Source organism: Bos grunniens, chromosome 21 (assembly GCF_055505025.1).
Source record: "Bos grunniens cultivar Pamir isolate PY7600 chromosome 21, Bosgru_T2T1.0, whole genome shotgun sequence".
Lineage (NCBI taxonomy): Eukaryota > Metazoa > Chordata > Mammalia > Artiodactyla > Bovidae > Bos > Bos grunniens.
The window spans coordinates 39543293-39563889 of NC_141185.1; the positions used below are offsets into that span (position 1 = coordinate 39543293).

Genomic DNA, 20597 nt, shown 5'->3' on the forward strand with positions numbered 1-20597 from the left:
CCACTGCAATGAGAAGCCTGAGCATTGCAACTAGAGTAGTCCCTGCTCACTGCGACTAGGTAAGAGTCTACCTGCAGCAATGAAGACCCAGCACAGCCAAAAGAGTAAATAAAAATTATAAAAAAAGAAAAGCATCTTCAAGAAAACAAAATCAAGACACCTATACTTATGCATAATCTAAGAAACAGAATATGAACATAACAGAACACTGTCTCGATATAAACCACAACCTACCTGCAGCAAGCATGACAGATGGATTGCAATTATTGGTACAACTGATGACGGCAGCAATGACCACAGATCCGTGAGCCAGCTTATAGTCACTTCCTTCATAATGAATAGAGACGATATCATTTTGCTTTTCAGCTGCAATTTGGAAGCCTTTAAATCCAACCTACACAAATTTGCACATAAATATATAAACTAAATATTCTTGATATGTATAGAAAAAAAAGATGGGTAGAAAATATAGCAGATCCTTGACATCTGATAAGTTCTGACTATTTGGGAGTGATGCTGAAGGCCATGACTTTCAGTAGTTATAATTCAGTTGAAGCATGAATTTGAATAATTGTGACAGGAGTCTGGTGGTACTCCTAAGCTTTTATCTACTGAGTGAGTCCAGCCAGCTACTCAGGACCCAGGTTTTACTTGGCTTTGCTGTTCTTTATTTATTCTAATTAACAGGAATTCTCAAAAGATGGTAAACATTTTTTCTTTGTTTGAAAATGGCCCTGAAGATTTGCTTCAAAAGATCCTTATGTCTACAGGTGTGTAGAACAGATGAGGTAAGATGGTAATTGTTTAAGGGAGGTACATGGGAATTCATTACACTATTTTATTCCTGTAAAGTTTTAACATTTTCCACCAAAAAAAAAGGAAGAAAATAAAGAAATTACAAAAGGCTCTGAAAATAAAGCCAGCTATTAGTTCTCAGAATAGAGAAAGTGACAAGATTAAAGCCATGATTCTTAAGACAGAAAGTACAAACCCCAAAAGTCAAAGAGGTCACCTGGTATCCAGTTACTTTACCAGATTTAAAGACAGTCATTGCAACAATACGGTAGTTTTTTCCTAGTCTGGGAAATCACAGAAAGTCTAGACCACTGCTGCCCAATAGAACTTTCTGTGATGATATAAATATTCAATTGTTATGCTGTCCAATACAAGAGCCATGGCTACATGAAGCTATTCAACTTAAAATGAGGCTATAGTGACTAAGAAACTCAGTTTTTAATTAACTGAAATTTTTATTTAAATATACCCAGTCAACCTCTGGTCCTCACAGTGAATCTGGGAACAATCTCATGAGATGTCTGACTGACTTACATTTTGGACAGAGGAACAGTGAGCTGCTGGTGTGTGCCATAATATATAAAAATATAGCAGTAGATTGAGTTCATAGATCATCCTGCTAGTTCCTGGCTACTTACTTAGCACAAGGTGTACTGACAAATAAGGTAATCTACCTTTTCATTTAAGCAAGCTTGGAAATCACTTTTCATATCTGTCAAAGCAACTCTATCCTGAGGTCTTTTTGGACCACTGACAGATGGAACTATTGAATTCAGATTAATCTGGATCACCTAGAAAATCAGAGAGAGAGGGAGAAAAGGAATTAGAATTCATAAATACAGATTCCAACTTGAGTGCTACTTTCTGATGCAGAATGAGTATATTCATATTCGTTTTAATATAATCTGTTTCAATGATGACATACACTCCCAAGAAATAAATACATTAAAACCTATTTATGAAACGTATAAAAATTTGCTAAAAGACTAGACCAGTACACAAACTACCGCAACACCAACTGTATATAGTCTACATAAAATATTTTGTTTCTCAAATGTTTTTCCCCCGACAAAGGTAAGACTGTCTTCACAAATGCCTGGTGATAAAGTAGATGCTTGTGCCAGCTGTCACTTTATTGCTTCTGATGTCCAAATTCATCCTTTGCCTACTCTGTGATAACATGGGTAGCCTTGGTAAACATTTTTCTGTTCTCAGCTTGCATGATGTTAAGTCTGGTCTACAGAGGGTTCTGGGGGGACATAGCAGAAAAAGGGGTTTGCTAATCCTGGTTCTAATGCATCTAGCTAGCCAGGCCCCTGCAGACCATGCTTTTATTCTTTTTTTTTTAAGTCATATTTTATAAAAATCCCACCTCCCAGCTAGGTTTCTGTTTAATTTCTTCTGGTATTTCTACCATTTTCCAATATACATTTCATTTGGTATAATAAATTCAAATTAAATTTCTCTTCACTATGGCTTTCATCATTATTTAACAGCCCTGTTTATTCTGGTTCATCACAACTGAAACATCTGCTTTTTTTACACCTTTGTTTCACCAACCCAGGTGATCCTAGTCTGTGCCTTTAGTATGTGAATTTCTCTTGAAATGAACATTCTGATGAATTTTAATTCTATTTCTTATAATATGCTCAAGTTTTTTAATAGGCAAATTTATCCCATTTCACTATACCACCAAAATTTTTCCTTTAATTACATCTCTAAAAAAAATGTGGACAAAGCACTAGATTCAATAAACAGGGCAGAAAGGGACCAGAAAATAATCAAAGAAGTTCAAAGATTTACCCAAATGTCCCACAAATTCAATTCCGATGGGTTCTATCCAGCATTCAATATACCTATATATATTCACTAATTCACCTGTTACTGAACATCCGGCATTTATGTGCCAGGCATTTTTTTAGGAGCTAGGGATAGAGTGCCAAACAAAACAGGTGAAGTTCCTGTCCTCATGGGGCCTACTTGTATTCTGGCAATGGAAAGACAGGCAAATAATCATACAATTTAACAGACACAAGCTAGGAAGCAGGGACACAAGCTAGGAAGAAATTAACAAAAAAGAGCTTAATAGTTAACCATACCAATAACAACACCAACCTGATTTAGATCCCTGACACACTTTTAGAAAGTGAATTTTATTAAAACTTTCCTGCAAGTAAATTCTACCTACCTCAATAAAAGTTTCCAACAGAGAAACATTTGCTTAGACTATAAAGATATGTTTAACATTAAAGGCTACATAACTATCTTCTTATTAGATAATAATTGTTATCATTTATTGAGTACTTACTATGTTCTTAAAACTGTTATAATGAATTTGCATTTAACCTCTTAAAAATCCTGAGGCAGATACTATCCTCATGTTTCAGAGATAAGGAACTGAGGCAAAGAAGCTAAAAAAGTACCCAGGGTTGCATAGCTGATAAGTCTTAGAGCTGGGATTCAAACCCAGGAGGACAGGCTCTAGAATTTACAGTCTTAACTACTATTAGGTGGGTTATTTTGTAGATACCTGGGAATATTCAGGTTCTCCTAAATTATCTTGCTCATTTCGAAACAATTTCACAGCTTTAAGGTATGCTTCCATTGACTCGAGTTTGGCTTTGTCAAAACCTAAAAAGATGATTAAAACAAAAAAAATCCTGTCAGGAATTTCTGAATCTTTGGGAGTAAGGATGCTGAACTTCAATGATGAGTAAGAAACAGATGTTACTTACAACTAAGCACTCAGAAAAGATTTCTTTACAAATTTATAATATTACAATTACAATATTGATATTATAAATTGATAATAACAATAGTAAAAATTTTGCTCTTCATGAAAACTCTACTTTATAAAATACATACCAGAACCCCTCTTTAAAAGTTACTCAATCACTCTGGTGGTCCAGTAGCTAAAACTCTGTGCTCCCCATGTAGGGGGCCCAGGTTTGATCCCTGGTCAGGGAACTAGATCCCGCACACTGCAACTCAAGATCCTGCATGCTGTAACTAAGATCCAGCACAGCCAAACAAATAAATATTTTTTAAAAAGAGCTACTCATCACAGACAAGGTAAAAAATACTGAGCCAGTTATATAATACTCACAAAAATATTGTTTGCAAGAGAAAAACCAGTGATGAAATTGAACCTAATAAATTACTCATAACCACCACGAAAGACGAAATTCAGTACTTTCCCTAAACAACAAACACCGCTAGTGTACCAGTCAAAATGAGTCAAGTAAATGAAAGAACAGTTTTAGAGAGCAGAGAGATTTAACAGCATCTTCCAAAGGTTCAAATAATTTAGATGTTAAGAATAAAAGCTTCCGATTAAACATTTTGGTAGTTATCCGTAAGCCTGATGAAAAGTAACTGTGGTAGATTATATTTGCCAATTACTACCACAATTTATATCCCAAGATATATGTTCTCTTACAATGTGACAGAGGCAGAAAATATGTTCATTCCCCAAATGCAGGCAATGTGATTTCTAGCTGGCTAATGCACCCTCTCTCTCTCCCCCAACCCTCCTCTCTCGGGTTACTAACCCTTGAAAAGCCACCATGACAGAAAGCCCAGATTACATGCAGAAACCACATACGGGTGTTCTGGCTGACAGTCCCGGCCAAGTTCCCAGCTGACAGCTAGCATTCACAGCCAGACATGCACGTGAACAAGCCTTCAGGATTCCTGGCCCTGGCTTTTTAAGTCTTACAGCTGAGGCTCCAGACATCACGAGGCAGAGACAAGCCATCCTGGCTGTGCCCTGTCTGAATTACTGATCCACTGAAACCGTGTAGCAATAAATGATCATTGCTGTTTTAAGCCACTAGTTTTAGGACAATTTGTTACTCAGTAATAGTCATTACTACATTAACTCATATTAATGTGAAGAATGAGGCATTTCTCTCTTGAACCACTCTACAACCCAAAGAACAGTTTAGAGAAAACTCTGAATTCTATGAGGACCACTCCCTCCAAGGTTTCAAATGACCAACCATCCATTTTGCCATTTGATTCAAAACTTAAAATAATCCACCCCCAAACTGAATACTAGAACATATCTCCCCAATATACTTAATGATTAGAGATTAGTATCAATAGTTTAGTAATGACCTCTTGAAAAATACAGAAACTGACTTTTAAAGAACAGGGGTCTTATAAAACCAACATGTTCTCATTTTGTACGTATTTTCTATATTAAATGGTCAACAGAAGAGTGGTCAAAGTTGCCAGTCAAGTAGGCTACAATAAGAATCTGGAACCTGTAACCCTATGCTATTTTACACAAAATTAAGTGCTGCTTATTCTTTAGAGAGAGCACTGGTTCTCAAATAATCTTGTCTTGTGACTCCTCTCTTCCTGGATGTAGAAGACAACAATGGTGAATGTGGGAAAGCATGACTTACATTAAACTGCAACGTCTGATCACTAACAGGGTGAAGGTATCCATTATTATGGGGAAAAAGTGAAGCAAAGAGCAGCAGTTTGAATAATTTCTCTAAATTGTTGTACTGGGTCACAGTGGACTAGTTTGAGGATACAACACTCTTTAAGCACAGCTGATGCAGTTTATTTCAAACTTGCTATTTCAAAATAAGATCATATCATGAATATTAAATAACATGTACAAGGTAGTAATTTATTGTAAAATATTTCCTAGTCATCTTACATCTTACCTGTATGTTCTAAATGTTTTAATGTCACATTGTCAACAGGGAAAAAGCTGAGGATAGCACCATATTCTGGACACATGTTTGCTATTGTAGTTCGATCTACTATAGATAATTGTGAAACTCCACTTCCAAAAAACTCAACAAACTTTCCAGCCACTCCTACTTGCCTGAGATGCTATATAAAGAGATAGATAGAAACACATACAAAATTAGCATGGATTCTCTGAAAACCATAAAATCTAATTTTTAACCCATTACTAGTGACAGTGAAGGAAAGAGGTCCTCTGTTATTTTTATGAAACATCAACTCACTCTGGTTTCCAGCTAAAAGCAAATAGTCAATAGAAGAGTGGTCCAAAGTTACTAGTAGGATAAAAAAGCGCTTGAAAATTCAAAATGTCTCTGATATCAGGGTATACCATAGACTCTATTATATATCTGCTAACTGGCAGTCTTCTTTTTTTCTTAGCTTCTAGCCAATGAAAGCGTCTTAGATTTAGTGAAATACTAATATACTGATGAAACTGTGTATTTAAGTTTTAAAAATTATATACTGCTATAAAGATTTTTCAAATTCCAAATACTGGTCCAAATATTTACAGCATCATTAATTATAGGTAAATTTCATTTTGATAGAATTTAACATATGGCTTCAAACTTAATTCCTTCTAAAATTATTTTTATTACCAGGTAACCAAAACAGCTACCCAGCTTTTCTGAATTGTAAAATGGTTGCAGAATGGCAGGGAGTGTGCTCAGGACAATGACTAAGTATGAAACAACCTTCAGTCTATGAATAATATTAAGCTCTAACATTTTAGAAGCACTAAGGATCATTTAATCCTAACCTTTTTATACATGCAGAAACTCAACCCTAAAAGAAACATGTTTATTTTCACTGTTGTATTTTTGATGGTAAGAGCAATATAGATTAGAAATACCAAGTCAAATGCTGCTTTCACCAAATTTATGAGGTACCACAATATACATTTTGAAAAACAATGATTAATTCTATAAAGATATGACTAGAACAGGACCTCCAAAAAGGGACAAAATATTCAAAAAGGTACGCACACATATAGATTTAACTTTCATTATCAATAAGCAAAAATGTCTAAAGTAGATGTATAACACTGTTAAGAAAAAATACAGCCAGAGGAATCTAAAAAGCAGCATTAGTTTTCAGGATATGCGAAGGAAAAGAATTGATTTTTCTAAAAAACATAATAGGCTATTCCTTTCCTCTAGGAATAATCCTTCAATTCTCAATTTAACTTCTTGATCTTTTGTTACCATACACTGAATCAATCATTTCTGCAAGATGTCAATTTTTTTTCTAATTAGGGAAGAAGGATCAATATTAAATGGTGAGAAGGAGGCAATACCGTTTTCTTTCCCTGCGGAGTATTCTAAAAGCCTTTAGCCCAGAAATCTAAGCAAAAATGCTGAGACTCTGGGATCCAAATATGAATTCTATTTGGAACATTTGCCAGGTTCCTTCATTTAATGAAATGGGACTTAATCATAACAATAAAGTTAGCGAAAATGAAATTTAGGGTGGAGAGTTACAAATTATTGTCTTTAAGAAACCCTAGATTACATGTATTAAACGCATGCAGCCAACATTTTAAAAATTCAGAGAAAAAGTTTCTATAGTTTCTTTTTGTATTGAAATACAGTTGATTTATACTGTGTTAGTTTCAGGTTTAGGGCAAAGTGACTTTATAAAAATGTTGAAACAGTCAACAGAAAAATTTGACACTACCACACTTTTACCCATAGTTTTTAGTATTATCTAATACAGTAATAGTTCCCAGAAGACAAATGATTCAATTAAATATTAAAGGAGATGCAATTAGACATTTCCTAAGTGGGATTTTTTAAAATTCAAGTAGGCAACAAGTATTTACTGAGGCAATAAGGCATAATGGTTAAGAGCATGGACTTAAGAACCTGACTGCTTCGATTAGAATTCTTGTTCTATACTTAATATTCAACCCTATGACCCTCTGGTTAAGTCACTAATCCTTACCTTGTCTCAGAATTAAAATGAGGATACTAACAGTACAATCTCATAGGCTTGTAACGAAGAATAAATGAGTTAACACTTCAAGGGAACGATGACACAACAAACTGCTTTGTACTTACCAGTATAAAGTATTACTATGGTGACAACTACAATGACAAAGCTAATACCAGCACCAGAGTGCTGAGGATAAGGGGATAAACTGAAATGCCTGCTTGCATGGGGCTCTTCCACTTACAAAACAAAATCATGTCTACTGAGTTATACAGCTAGTAAAATTCTAGCTTACCTTTGTAATACCAAGAACAACATCTATGGACGTAACAAAAGGATTCGATGAACCAGTTAATTCACATCCAACCACCTCTGGTAAAGTAAGAGAAACTGGCAGGCCAAGCATAACTGCTTCTGTTTCAATGCCTCCAACCCCTAATGTAATAAACACAGGTATATGAGTATGGTGCATTGAAAGATAAGTCATCTTTTCAACATCTAAATCTCTAGTGTCTCACGAGTTTGTCTTAACACAGTACCTTACACAGAATTGCTATAATGCTATCATTGTAGATAATGAAACTCAAGTCCTCTCAAAAGAAGGACTTCACTCACAAGGTTGAAAAAATTTTACTTTTACCATTATTTTAAATTCAGAAAACACTTAGTGTCTACAATGCTAGTTACTGTACTGTGCTCAAGATACAGATATGAATAGAACCCAGCCCCCCTCAATCTCAAGAAGCTAAAAGCCAACAATTTAAAAACCCTGTAAAAGAGTAAATGCACTCTGAAAAAGGGAACAGCTGGCACAAAGCCATGAGGTGTAAGAGCACAGCCTACTCAGAGAAATAAACAAGCCTTTACGATGTGTTTGGGTAAATGGCTAGGGGCACCAAGTTGCCAAGGACCCTATTAAAAGCGTGAAGAAATTTGGATTTATAAAGAAGGCCAGGAAAAGCCACTTGAAGGACTTTGAACAAAGGAGTAGCCACATCGCCTTCACAGACATCATCATCATTAGAAAAGTGAAAGTGTTTCTCGCTCAGTCCTGTCCAGCTCTTTGCCACCCCTTGTACTGTAGCCCACGAGGCTCCTCTGGCCATGGAATTCTCTAGGCAAAGATACTGGAATGGCTTGCCATTCCTTTCTCCAGGGCATCTTCCCGACCACCATCACTAATCACACCACAAACGGCAGTGCTGTGCTGGTCACCGTGCACTGTTCTTTTCATAAATTCTCTCTTACGCCACACTGTCCACAAACACTTGAATTTAGATTTAATTTTTGTTGTTAACTGTTATAGGTGAAAAAACAGCCTCAAATAGGCTATAAAGACCCTGCTATTTACGTTCTTTTATAATGTTCCTGACATCCTCTCTCAAAAGAATTAAATGTATTTAGTCATTTACTTACCCCACCCCAGAATCCCCAAACCATTCACCATGGTTATATGAGAATCTGTGCCAACAACACTGTCTGGGAAGAGGAGGTCCTTCTCTTCAAAAACCACTCTTGACAAATACTCTAAGTTTACTTGATGAGCCATTCCGGTTCCAGGAGGGATCACAGCCACATTCTTAAAAACTCTTGAACTCCACTATATTTTATTCAAATTTAAGAAATCAACTGTTAGCATATATCTGAATTCAGTTCACAATTAACATATAAATAAATATTGAAATGGAAAATATTTTACCAATGTTCATTATGGTCCAAGTTTACAATACATAAAAACAAATATGCAGGTACTAAACCTACATGTATTCATTTTGCAGATTATTCAGACAAAATAAAGTCAAAGAATAATGTTCTAACAGTCCAGATAAACAGCAGCTTTCAACTATGTTCCAAGGATTTTGAGGGATAGAAAAAGGGGAAGGCTCAAGTAGAAGACTCTGCAGGCTCACCTGAACTAGAGCCACTGCTTTTAATATTTTATTATATACTAGGGTTTCTGATTAAGATTTTACTTGAAGGAAAAAGGCAAAAAAGGGTTCTACTGCTAATATTTAAAATTTTCTGGTCTAAAGATATTAAAAAATTGTACCTTTCAATATTTTATAAACTTCTATTAAAAAATTTCCCCCAAATCATTTATACCTTGAAAAATTGAAGCCTCTCTCGATTTCTGCCAAATTCTACTTCTTGATTTTTTAATACTGTTTCAGGTCTAAAAAGAAAAAAAACTGGCATTAAATGGATGTATTATAGAAAAGAGGTGTCTTGTTTCTAAGTCTTCATTCTTATGCACTTACATACAAACACATTTTTAAAATTCTAGAATAGTAATTTACTAGACTTTTCAGAATCAGTTATTTTCTTTTCAACAATGAAGTTCTGCTTTAAATAAGACCAGAAAGCTATTGCAAGGGCTTAATATTTAAGTCACATCCACACCAGTGTCCCAAACTGTACTTAATATGCATCACTGTGAGATTTGGCTAAAATATTAGAAGTAGCATGGTAAGCTTTGTTGGATTTTCTAGTGCAAGGAAAAAGGAGAGTAGTTACCTTAATGAATATACAATAAGCATGTATGTTTCCACCCACTTGACACTTATACCACTTTAACTAGGAGATGATTGTTAATTATCACTATGTGGCAGTGACAAACAACATCATTTTATAAGTTTAAAAAGAGTTTTGGGCAAAAATCTTGTATTCATCCCACCACAAATCGAAGGTTCTACTTTATGTAAAGTTTTAGTTTAGTTTACATGGATTATATTTTATATAAATTATTTAAACTAAGAGATAAAAACAATTCACTGCCAAGCAGTAAACATACTGCCATTTTTAGGAAACTATTTTTATCTAATGGATATTTAAAAAAAAATGATTTCTAACGGCTTTAAGTTGTTTATTTCATCTGCCAGCTGGTGATTTAAGTTTTGACTAGAATATCAATATAACCTAAATTATACATGTCCTCCAGGGTTCAGATAATTATAGTTGTTTAATTGTCAACTTTTTTTAAAACAAAGATTAATAATTCATTGCTGAGTGATCATCTGAAGCCATAGCAGACCTTAATGAGATTTTTCTTAGGACCTCAGGGAACAAAGCTTTCTAGAGCCATTCCAATTATTTTAGCTTTCCATAGTACATGAAAGCTACAAAGTACTTTACCAACATTTATTAGCTCATAACCTGACTCCAAATTAAGCAATGATTTCAAGTGCCAGGTGTATGCTCTGAATTCTCTACCCCTCCATTTTCTGTCTACAATACTTCATTGATGCATTAAAGCACGTGAAAAGAGTTACTATTTTCATACAGCGAGACAATATCTAGTTTTAATATTTTGCAATTTAGAGTTAAAATTAAACAGAAATGTTATACCAGATTGGATTTTTAGAAATAAAAACATACCACCTTAGGGCTTCATACCATTTATAAAAAGATAACCAAGAAAAATCAATGGTTTTTTGAATTAATAAATTTTCCTTTTCAGAAAATTAATTTCTAAACAAGAGACATCAATCTCAAAAGTTCAACAAGTCCCTAAAAACCAGGAAAATTAGGTAAGAGGAATAGAGTACTTACATAGAATTGACATAGCAAAGGACCCACAGACTATACTCAATTCTTAGGAAGAGCATCTGAGGTCACTTATAACCCAAGGTTTTATAACAATACTGAGCACAAAACTGAGAACCACCTATAACTTGAAAGATCTAGTTTAGGGACAAATGACTTAAATGTTACTATTTGGCACTTATGATGAAATATGCATTCATAATATCCTTAACCTATACCTTAAATTTGCTAAATTTTTTAAACCTGAAAAAGTCTAAGTTATTTTTAACTAACCTTTAAAAGATTTGATAGTATAATAACAATGGGACAAACAACATAACTCTCTTGAAGACTTTGGAAACTTTATAGTATACAAAAACGTATCACGGAGCTTTTATTACTTTGAAAAAATTACATAGTAGGAAATTTAACCAACTCTTAAGAAAAGGATTCTTTTCCAGACTGGTTTACTACTTTCCATAGTACCATTTAGGAAACTGCTTTTCTAAAACAGCTCAGTAAGTCTGTGACATGTGATAATGAGAATATTCTTAACACAGAGGTCCCAATGCAATAAGAAAGAATAAGAAATCTCCTAGAAGGAAAATAAAGCTAAAAAATATAAGTAGGGATTTCTACAAAAGAAATGTGAATGAATAATGAGCATGTGAATGAATGGTATAAATTCACTAAAATAAAAAACTCAGTTTAAGATATTTCTCTGCCTACATTAGTTACAAAAATTAAATATATTTATAGAAAATTCTTAAAAGTTTTCTTCTGAAGAAACAGAAATAGATTATGGTATTTGGAGACTACCATTTTAATTATTTTTGCTTCTTTCAGTACAACAGGAAGCACAATAAATATGAAGGCAATGTAACTGGGATCAGGAGGAGAAGGAGAACTGAAAAATAACTTGGCACTAACAAATATTTTAAAAAACATGTCATACTCAGGCACTGGTTGCAAATGAAAAGGACATAGGATGGGTGTGTTTTCAATCTGCGAAGAAAATTTTCCTGAGTTTCGGCCTAGTTCTCCAGAATCACACGATCCTCGGCAGGTAGTCTGGCCTCTGCAGGGAAGCTTCTTAGGCTGCACTCTAAGTGGAGAGAGCTTTCCTGCTTTCTGTAGGTCACCACCTCCAGGATTTGGAGCATTCTGTATTGCACTATCATTCCAAAAAAAAGGAGACAAAATAAAACCATTTAAAAGTGACAGAAATTTAGCTCTTCAAAAAGCACACACCAGCAATGCTATCTGGAAGTAACAACTGAATGTTATTCAAAGGTTAAAGTATCATTTAAATCAGGTTTTAAAAGCAAATCTCAGATTACAAAAAGGAGGGGAGTTAATTTACGACGATTAAAAAAATAATTCTAAGTGCCCATTAAAATCATTTTCCTACAATAACTTGTGGCAAGTAGCAAAATTGATCTTCCCCCCCATCTAACAACTTAAAAGAATCTGGGAGCCAGAGTTTAACCTACAGCAAAAGCTTTAATAAATTGTCTTATTCCATTACTCCAGGGAAACTAAATAAGCTGGTGCATGAAAACATAATCATGTCTTCTCAAGTTTGATTTTGATCAAAAGGATCATTTAAATGTAAGAAAATTTATTTCAGTGGAAGGAAAATACAACTGTAGTAAGCTCAGTGTTTACAATCATCAATTTAATATAATTAAAGACGTCCATCACTCATATCTTTAGAGTCTCTCTGGAAGGGAAATTAAAAAACAAAAAGGAAATGAAGGCTTTTTTCAGATACCCACTCTTTGAAAAGCAGGTTCTAGGCTGATACATTTCTATAAAAATGGCAGCAAAATACACAAACAGGAAAATCACTTTAAACTCAGACTTAGTTAAATATAAATTTCACCAATCCATCAATTTTCACCAATTTTTCTTTTTGTATATTAGTCAGTATTAAATGTTGCAAACTTTACTCTGGCACAAATTATCTCTATTCCCTTTCCTCTATACCATATACTCCTAGTGGACTGGCTGGCAGTCAACTTGCATGTCTGTTTTTATAAATATCAGTATTAAAGTACCATTTGTTGAAGTCAATTTGCAAGGAATGGTCAACCGTGAGATCTGTCGGACAGGCAGGATGGACTTTCTTAGGGTCACCTCCAAGAGTTTTCACTGCCTCCCTCATAGCAGCAAAATCCACCATTGCCGGTATTCCACTAAAAAATAAGGAATAATTAACTTCTAAGTCTTCTTTTATATGTGCTCAAGTGACCAATATGCATTTATTCATTTTTAAATTTAAAAAGTATCCCTTTTTAGTTTGCATTCATGTTTGATAATGTATCCAAAGTTATATGTAGCTTAGTTTCATGAGAATATTAAATATTATCTGAGAACTTGGGTGCTAAAAGGTCATGTGCCAAAGGTAATACAACAGATGATTCTTAGAGGCATAAGGTAACTTCAAGGAAACTTCTGACGCGAGTCCTTTTTCTTGTCTTAAATTTTAAGATATCCCGTCCCTTTTCCCCAGCTCCAGCCTCTTCACTCCCAGTGCCTTGTCTCCAAAGTTATTCACTCAACATAGCAATCTATAGATAGATCTGTATCTGCATACGTATCTCCAGCCAACTATATAACAAGCATTTACCAAATGACTTTGAGGTGCTAGACACCAATAGTACAAGGCTAAATAAGGGAGAGTAACTGTTCTCAAGGAATTTGTAGGAAAGATACAGTAGCAATTACAGAAGAGTATTTATACACAGGGTACACAGAGAAGTAACATACTAACCAGATACAGGTGAGTGGGTAAAGAAAATGTTCTTATTTGTTTAGCCAACTCCTACACCTCCTTCAAAACTCAGCTAATGGTTAAGTCTTCCAATAAATAATTCTTGGACACCCAAATTAGGCAAAGTCTTTCAAGCTATAGTAAAGACTTCAGATTTTATTCTAAGTGTGATGGAAGCCTACTGGAGAATGGAGGAATGATATGACCTTTATCAACATTTTTTAACCAAGTCACTTCACCTACTGCGAAAAGATAAAACTATCCAATCCAACTGTGGAAGCAGGGATACTTGTTCAGAGACTATTATAGTCATAGTCCAGGTAAGTGAGAATGGGGTTAGAATGAGAACAACGGAGCTGTAGACGGTAAAAAGCATTTGGATTAAGGACATGTGTACTTCAAAGGTAAAGCTCACAGAACCTGCTGATAGACTGGATTATGTATGAAGGAAAGAGTGGAAGCAAGGTTAACTTCTAGATTTTTGCTCTAAACAGCATTATTCACTATGATAGAAAAAACTTAAAAAGGAGTAAGTGAGGGGGCTGGGCAATGACGTTTAGGACATATTAAGTCTGAGAAGCCTATTGGCTATGACAAGCAGCTTATTAGGATGACAAGTAGCTTATTGGGATGACAAGTAGGCAGTTAGGTAGAACCAGTTTTTAAAATAAATGGCTACAGGAAAATAAGCTTCTAATTTTTTGAAAAAACTTTTAATTTAGTATTGGAATATAGCTGATTAACAATGGAGTGAACAGTGAAGGGATATATGTGTGCATGTGTGTGTGGTTGTGTGTATCCATTCCCCCAAACTTCCCTCATCCAGGTTGCACATAACATTGGGCACAGTTCCATGTGCTATACAGTAGGTCCTTACTGATTATCCATTTCAAATATGCAGTGTGCACATGTCCATCCCAAACTTACTCTCTCTTCCCCTCAGCAACTGTAAATTTGTTCTCTAAGTCTGCTGAGTCTGCTTCTAAGTTCATTTGTTCATTTCTTCTTAGATTCCACTTATAAGGGATGTCATACGATATTTCTCCTGCTCTGTCTGACTTACTTCACAAGTGAGACAAATTGCTTTAGTTTCAGTTCAGTTCAGTGGCTCAGTCGTGTCCAACTCTGCGAGCCCATGAATCGCAACATGCCAAGTCTCCTTGTTTATCACCAGCTCCCAGAGTTTACCCAAACTCATGTGCATCGAGTCAGTGATGCTATTCTAGCCAACTCATCCTCTGTCATTCCCTTCTCCTCCTGCCACCAATCCCTCCCAGCATCAGGGTCTCTTCCAATGAGTCTACTCTTTGCATCAGGTGGCCAAAGTATTGGAGTTTCAGCTTCAGCATCAGTCCTTCCAATGAACACCCAGGACTGATCTCCTTTAGAATGGACTGGTTGGATCTCCTTGCAGTCCAAGGGACTCTCAAGAGTCTTCTCCAACACCATAGTTCAAAAGCATCAATTCTTCGGCACTCAGCTTTCTTCACAGTACAACTCTCACATCCATACATGACCACTGGAAAAACCATAGCCTTGACTAGACGGACCTTTGTTGGCAAAGTAATGTCTCTGCTTTTGAATATGCTATCTAGGTTGGTCTTAACTTTCCTTCCAAGGAGTAAGCGTCTTTTAATTTCATGGCTGCAGTCACCATCTGCTGTGATTTTGGAACCCCCAAAAATAAAGTCTGACACTGTTTCCCCATCTATTTGTCACGAAGAGATGGGACCAGATGCCATGATCTTAAGTTTTCTGAATGTTGAGCTTTAAGCCAACTTTTTCACTCTCCTCTTTCACTTTCATCAAAAGGCTTTTTAGTTCCTCTTCACTTTCTGCCATAAGGGTGGTGTCATCTGCATATCTGAGGTTATTGATATTTCTCCTGGCAATCTTGATTCCAGCTTGTGCTTCTTCCAGTCCAGCGTTTCTCATGATGTACTCTGCATATAAGTTAAATAAGCAGGGTGACAATATACAGCCTTGACGTACTCCTTTTCCTATTTGGAACCAGTCTGTTGTTCCATGTCCAGTTCTAACTGTTGCTTCCTGACCTGCATATAAGTTTCTCAAGAGGCAGGTCAGGTGGTCTGGTATTCTCATCTCTTTCAGAATTTTCCACAGTTTATTGTGATCCACACAGTCAAAGGCTTTGGCATAGTCAATAAAAGCAGAAATAGATGTTTTTCTGGAACTCTCTTGCTTTTTCGATGATCCAACACATGTTGGCAATTTGATCTCTGGTTCCTCTGCCTTTTCTAAAACCAGCTTAAACATCTGGAAGTTCATGGTTCACGTATTGCTGAAGCTTTAGTTTAGAGAAGGGAAATTTTCAAATTTATAAATGAATCTTCACAATTAAGAGACATCTAGGAGTATGACTCTAGAAAGAAAACGCTCTGAAAATTCATCATGAAAAATAAACCTACTACTCACGTAAAATCTTGAAGAAGAACACGGGCAGGGAAAAAGGGCACTTCAACATTGCTCTGTTTGGTTTTCCAGTCTAAAATGTTCATAACATCTTCCTTTTTCATTAAAAAGCCATCACAATTTCGCACAGCAGCTTCCAAGAGGACCCGTATCGAGTAAGGCAGAACATCTGATTCAAGAGAAAATATTACTATTAATAAGGGAATAATCTTAACTACATATTGTAAAAATTATAATAGCAAAATGTCAGACAAAGACACAGATGTACTGTTTCTCAATTTAAAAAATTTTAGTCAATAAGAAATAACGATTTGCTGTAGAGTACAGGGAATTATAATATTCAATATCATATAATAAACTACAATGGAATATAATCTGAAACATATATATAAAACTGAATCACATATATAAAACTGTGTATACCTGAAACCAACAAAATACTGGAAATCAACTATACTCCAATATAAAAAAAGTTTTTAGTCCAGTAAACAGGAAGTAAAACACCATTCTTGTTAATATAAGGCTTTCTATAAATCTGACTTTCCTGTATGTAAGCTAAGACCCTGAAAAAGCAGAGATAAAGCCTTCACCTATACTTTAATAAAATAACTGGAAAATTAATTAATTAAAGAAAACCTTTACACAAGAGCTGCACTAACTTGGGCATATAAGACTGACAAATACAAATAATTCAGGAAAGACACAGAAAAACTGAAAAGCACAGATAATTAGAATGAATACAATAATGAAAACATTTCTATTATGTTAAAAAATTGTTAGTTTGTAATAAATTTAAAAGAATCTTTATAAAAAATAGTTAAGGTTTAAAAATAAATCAGGGTGCTTAAGTGAGCAAAATTCATTTCACGAAAATTGTCACTTAACTCTTGATTACTAGTTTAAGAATACTAGAGAGAAATAAATTTCAATATTTAAAAAATTTTTGATTATATTAAGTTCTCACAACAGATTTTGCCACTTGGAAAGTATTTCCTTAATACTGAAAGGAAAGACTGAATCAGTATGAAATTAAGGAATTATGCTAAGCCACAGTAACCCACACAATGGATTACTATGCAGCTGTTTAAAGGAATGATAATCTCTAAATACTAAGAAGTGATCTCCAGACTATATATTCATTAAGAGAAAATTAATGCAAAACCATGTTTATAATATATACCTTTACAGTAAGAGTAAAAAATCAAGTATAAGAATATGAATGTATTAAATATAAAATTAAAAATTATATAATTTAAGTGTATTATATCTAATTTAAAATATTACCTATTAAAAATGTAATAATGTACATACACCCCCCCAGAAAGAACAATGAAAAGATAAACTAAAAAAACTCAGTATGTATTCCACACAGTATTTTGGTTGCACAGTATTTCATTGTGGAACATATACTAGGGGCAAAAACATCCATAAAGAAAAAATTATATTCAGTTATTAGTATTGTTATCTGCAATTTTGAAATTCTCATATATAAGAGAAGAAAGTAAAAAGTTACTTTCTTTTTACCATTTTTACTATGGTTGGGAACCAAGATTTAAGAGTAATGACACAAGTGTAAAATCAGAGTAGCTAAGTTAAAAAAAAAAAGAAAAAACCTTACATTTTAATTTGTATCATCAGTACAAATTCATAATTTTTTCTTTAAAAAGAACATGTACTGCTTACCTCTGATCAATGAAAATGCCTAAAATGATGACAATCCAATAGTAATGAACCGCTAGCAACTCAGCCTGCTGTTTCTAAATATTATTTCCCATTATAAAAAAAAAGAGTTCCTTGCAGAAATGATTGGTTCCAAATTCGGAAAAGGACATGCACAAAATGAGCCTGGAACATTTGGTATCAGAAACCAAAGAAGTTATCAAAAGCTAACAGGGACACTAATGGGTCAATGTGAGCAATAAAATGAGTAATGACCGTAATACATTAAAATATATCAAATATATAAATAGCCCTTAGTTCATAATGACTCTTTTGCTACAGAGAATACTCCAAAAACTGACAAAGAGGGGAAAATAAATCGTCAACCCCATCTTTCCTGATTTCAAATAACAAAATAGTTAAGAAGAGAAAGTTTCTTGTAATAGAAGAATTACAGCTAATAAATGTAGAAGGGCAGTGATATAATTAGAAAAATCACCAATGTGAAGCATCTAATGAAATAATAGATCTATACAAGGATCATAAGTGGATGATAAAATCATGAGGTAATATATGAATGGGGAACTTATAATGGATGGATCAAGCTGAGAACAATTACACCCAACTCAGCATCACCAAAAGTAGGACATTATAGATGTTAAATGCCTCTTGATTTAACAAGAAGTACAAGCCCCCAACTATGAAATATTCTTTGCAAAAATAATACAAACATGAATCTAATCAAACATCCAGTGACCAAGAAACATGGGAGATAGTACGACAATAAAATGAAACCATGAAGAAGCAATCAAATCTACAATGTAGTACATTCTACAGAACAAAGAACCTGTTTTTTTCAACATAAAAATGGCATGGAAAAAAGAGAGAGGATGAATATTTTTATTAAAAGAGATTTAAGAAACACAAAGACCAAGTGCCATGTGTGGACCCTATTTCGATACTGTGTGAATAAACCAACATTTACATATTTCTTATATAAATATATAAGAATATACTTACATAATTATATAAGAATATATTTATACCAGGGAATCCACATTAAACCAGAGAAATGTGAATATGGACTGGATTTTAGAGCATAATAAAGAATTATTGTTAATTTTGTTAGTTACAAGTCCTTTTGTACATCGGAGATACATACTGGAGTACGTTTACAGATTTTTTAAAATGGTGGAATATTTGAAACAAAAGACTGACAAATGTTGACAACTGACTGACAAACATACGGTGGGTTATTATGCTATTTTCTCCCTACTTTTATGCTTGAAAATTTTAACACACACACATTAAAGCATAATAAAGTTGTAAGTAAAGAGGATAAAGGACTACATAATCAGAAATACTAAATTCAAAGCCACTATTTGCTATCTGCAATAGGTATGACTTTTGGAAAGTGACTCAAATTGATGCATTTTCTCATTTAAAATGGGGATGCCAGCTACATAGCAGATGTGAAGAATACCTTACTTCATCATCTATCTAGTACATGTAAAACCCTCTAACAAACATATGACAAATAGTAAGTACTTAACGAATATTCATTTCCATTTTTCCTCAATCAAAAATAATGAAGCCCACCCCCCGTCTCCCCCGCCTCCAAACCAAGAGAAATTACAGAGGGGACATTTTTACAACAGAGCATTTGGAAATAACAAGAAGTAAAATTTATCACAGAAGCCAACACACAAAATTAACTTTGGTTAATTATTCTGGAAAAATATCTCCTCAGGAAGCTTTTTTGTTTCAAGTATCTTCATAAAAAGCATTTTGTCAGATTACTAGCAAAATACAGTAAAAATAAACACCAGTAATTATCTCCACTCTCTCCTGAAATCCACTAGGGTTAACAGTAAAGAAAGTTATAAACCCACAAGAACAAAGAAACAGAAGCAAAGCTAACAAAAATTTTGGAAGATGGTCCTTAATTGACTGGTAATAGACTGAGCAGATGGAGAAGGCAATGGCACCCCACTCCAGTACTCTTGCCTGGAAAATCCCATGGACGGACGAGCCTGGTAGGCTGCAGACCATGGGGTCGAGAAGAGTCGGACACGACTGAGCGACTTCACTTTCACTTTTCCCTTTCATGCATTGGAGAAGGAAATGGCAACCCACTCCAGCGTTCTTGCCTGGAGAATCCCAGGGACGGGGGAGCCTGGTGGGCCGCCGTCTATGGGGTTGCACAGAGTCGGACACGACTGAAGCGACTTAGCAGCAGCAGCAGACTGAGCAGAACAGAGAAAGCCGAAACTAAATGCCCACAAAAGGAAAAGGCGATCAGAAACAAAGACTAGGAATCAGGATAGCCTGCAATAAAAGAGGAATGTGAAAAACTAGAAGGCAAAATCCCTTCAAAATCCCAAGTGAAAATAACTTTCAGCCTAGAAATCTGTAAATAGATAAACTATCAATTAATTAGGCAAGGTCTCTGTACAGCACAGGAAACTGCTCAATGTTATGTGGCAGCCTGGATGGGAGGGGAGTTTGGGGGAGAGTGGATATATGTCTATGTATGGCTGAGTCCCTTTGCTGTCCACCTGAAACTATTACAACATTGTTAATCAGCTATACATACGCCAATACAAAATAAAAAGTTTTAAAAAAGAAAAACAGCCAAGCAGTGACAAATTAAAAAAAAATTAGTCAAGTTCTCAAAAACGTACTTCTCAGGCACCCTTATGTAGGAAGCTAT

General features: G+C 34.7%; 1 protein-coding gene across 2 annotated transcripts in view; it reads right to left on the reverse strand.

The window, feature by feature from the left end:
• IREB2 (iron responsive element binding protein 2) overlaps window positions 1–20597 on the reverse strand; it is a 52938-nt gene that overhangs the window by 16853 nt on the left and 15488 nt on the right. For both annotated transcript variants that reach the window (XM_086364024.1, XM_086364026.1), the window contains exons 3-12: window positions 16229–16394; window positions 13077–13214; window positions 11972–12190; window positions 9598–9667; window positions 8911–9094; window positions 7790–7929; window positions 5478–5649; window positions 3326–3426; window positions 1470–1586; window positions 235–394 (exon numbers count right to left, since the gene is read on the reverse strand). In XM_086364024.1, coding sequence (XP_086220150.1) covers window positions 235–394; window positions 1470–1586; window positions 3326–3426; window positions 5478–5649; window positions 7790–7929; window positions 8911–9094; window positions 9598–9667; window positions 11972–12190; window positions 13077–13214; window positions 16229–16394 — 1467 coding nt within the window. The remainder of the gene's footprint in view (window positions 1–234; window positions 395–1469; window positions 1587–3325; window positions 3427–5477; window positions 5650–7789; window positions 7930–8910; window positions 9095–9597; window positions 9668–11971; window positions 12191–13076; window positions 13215–16228; window positions 16395–20597) is intronic.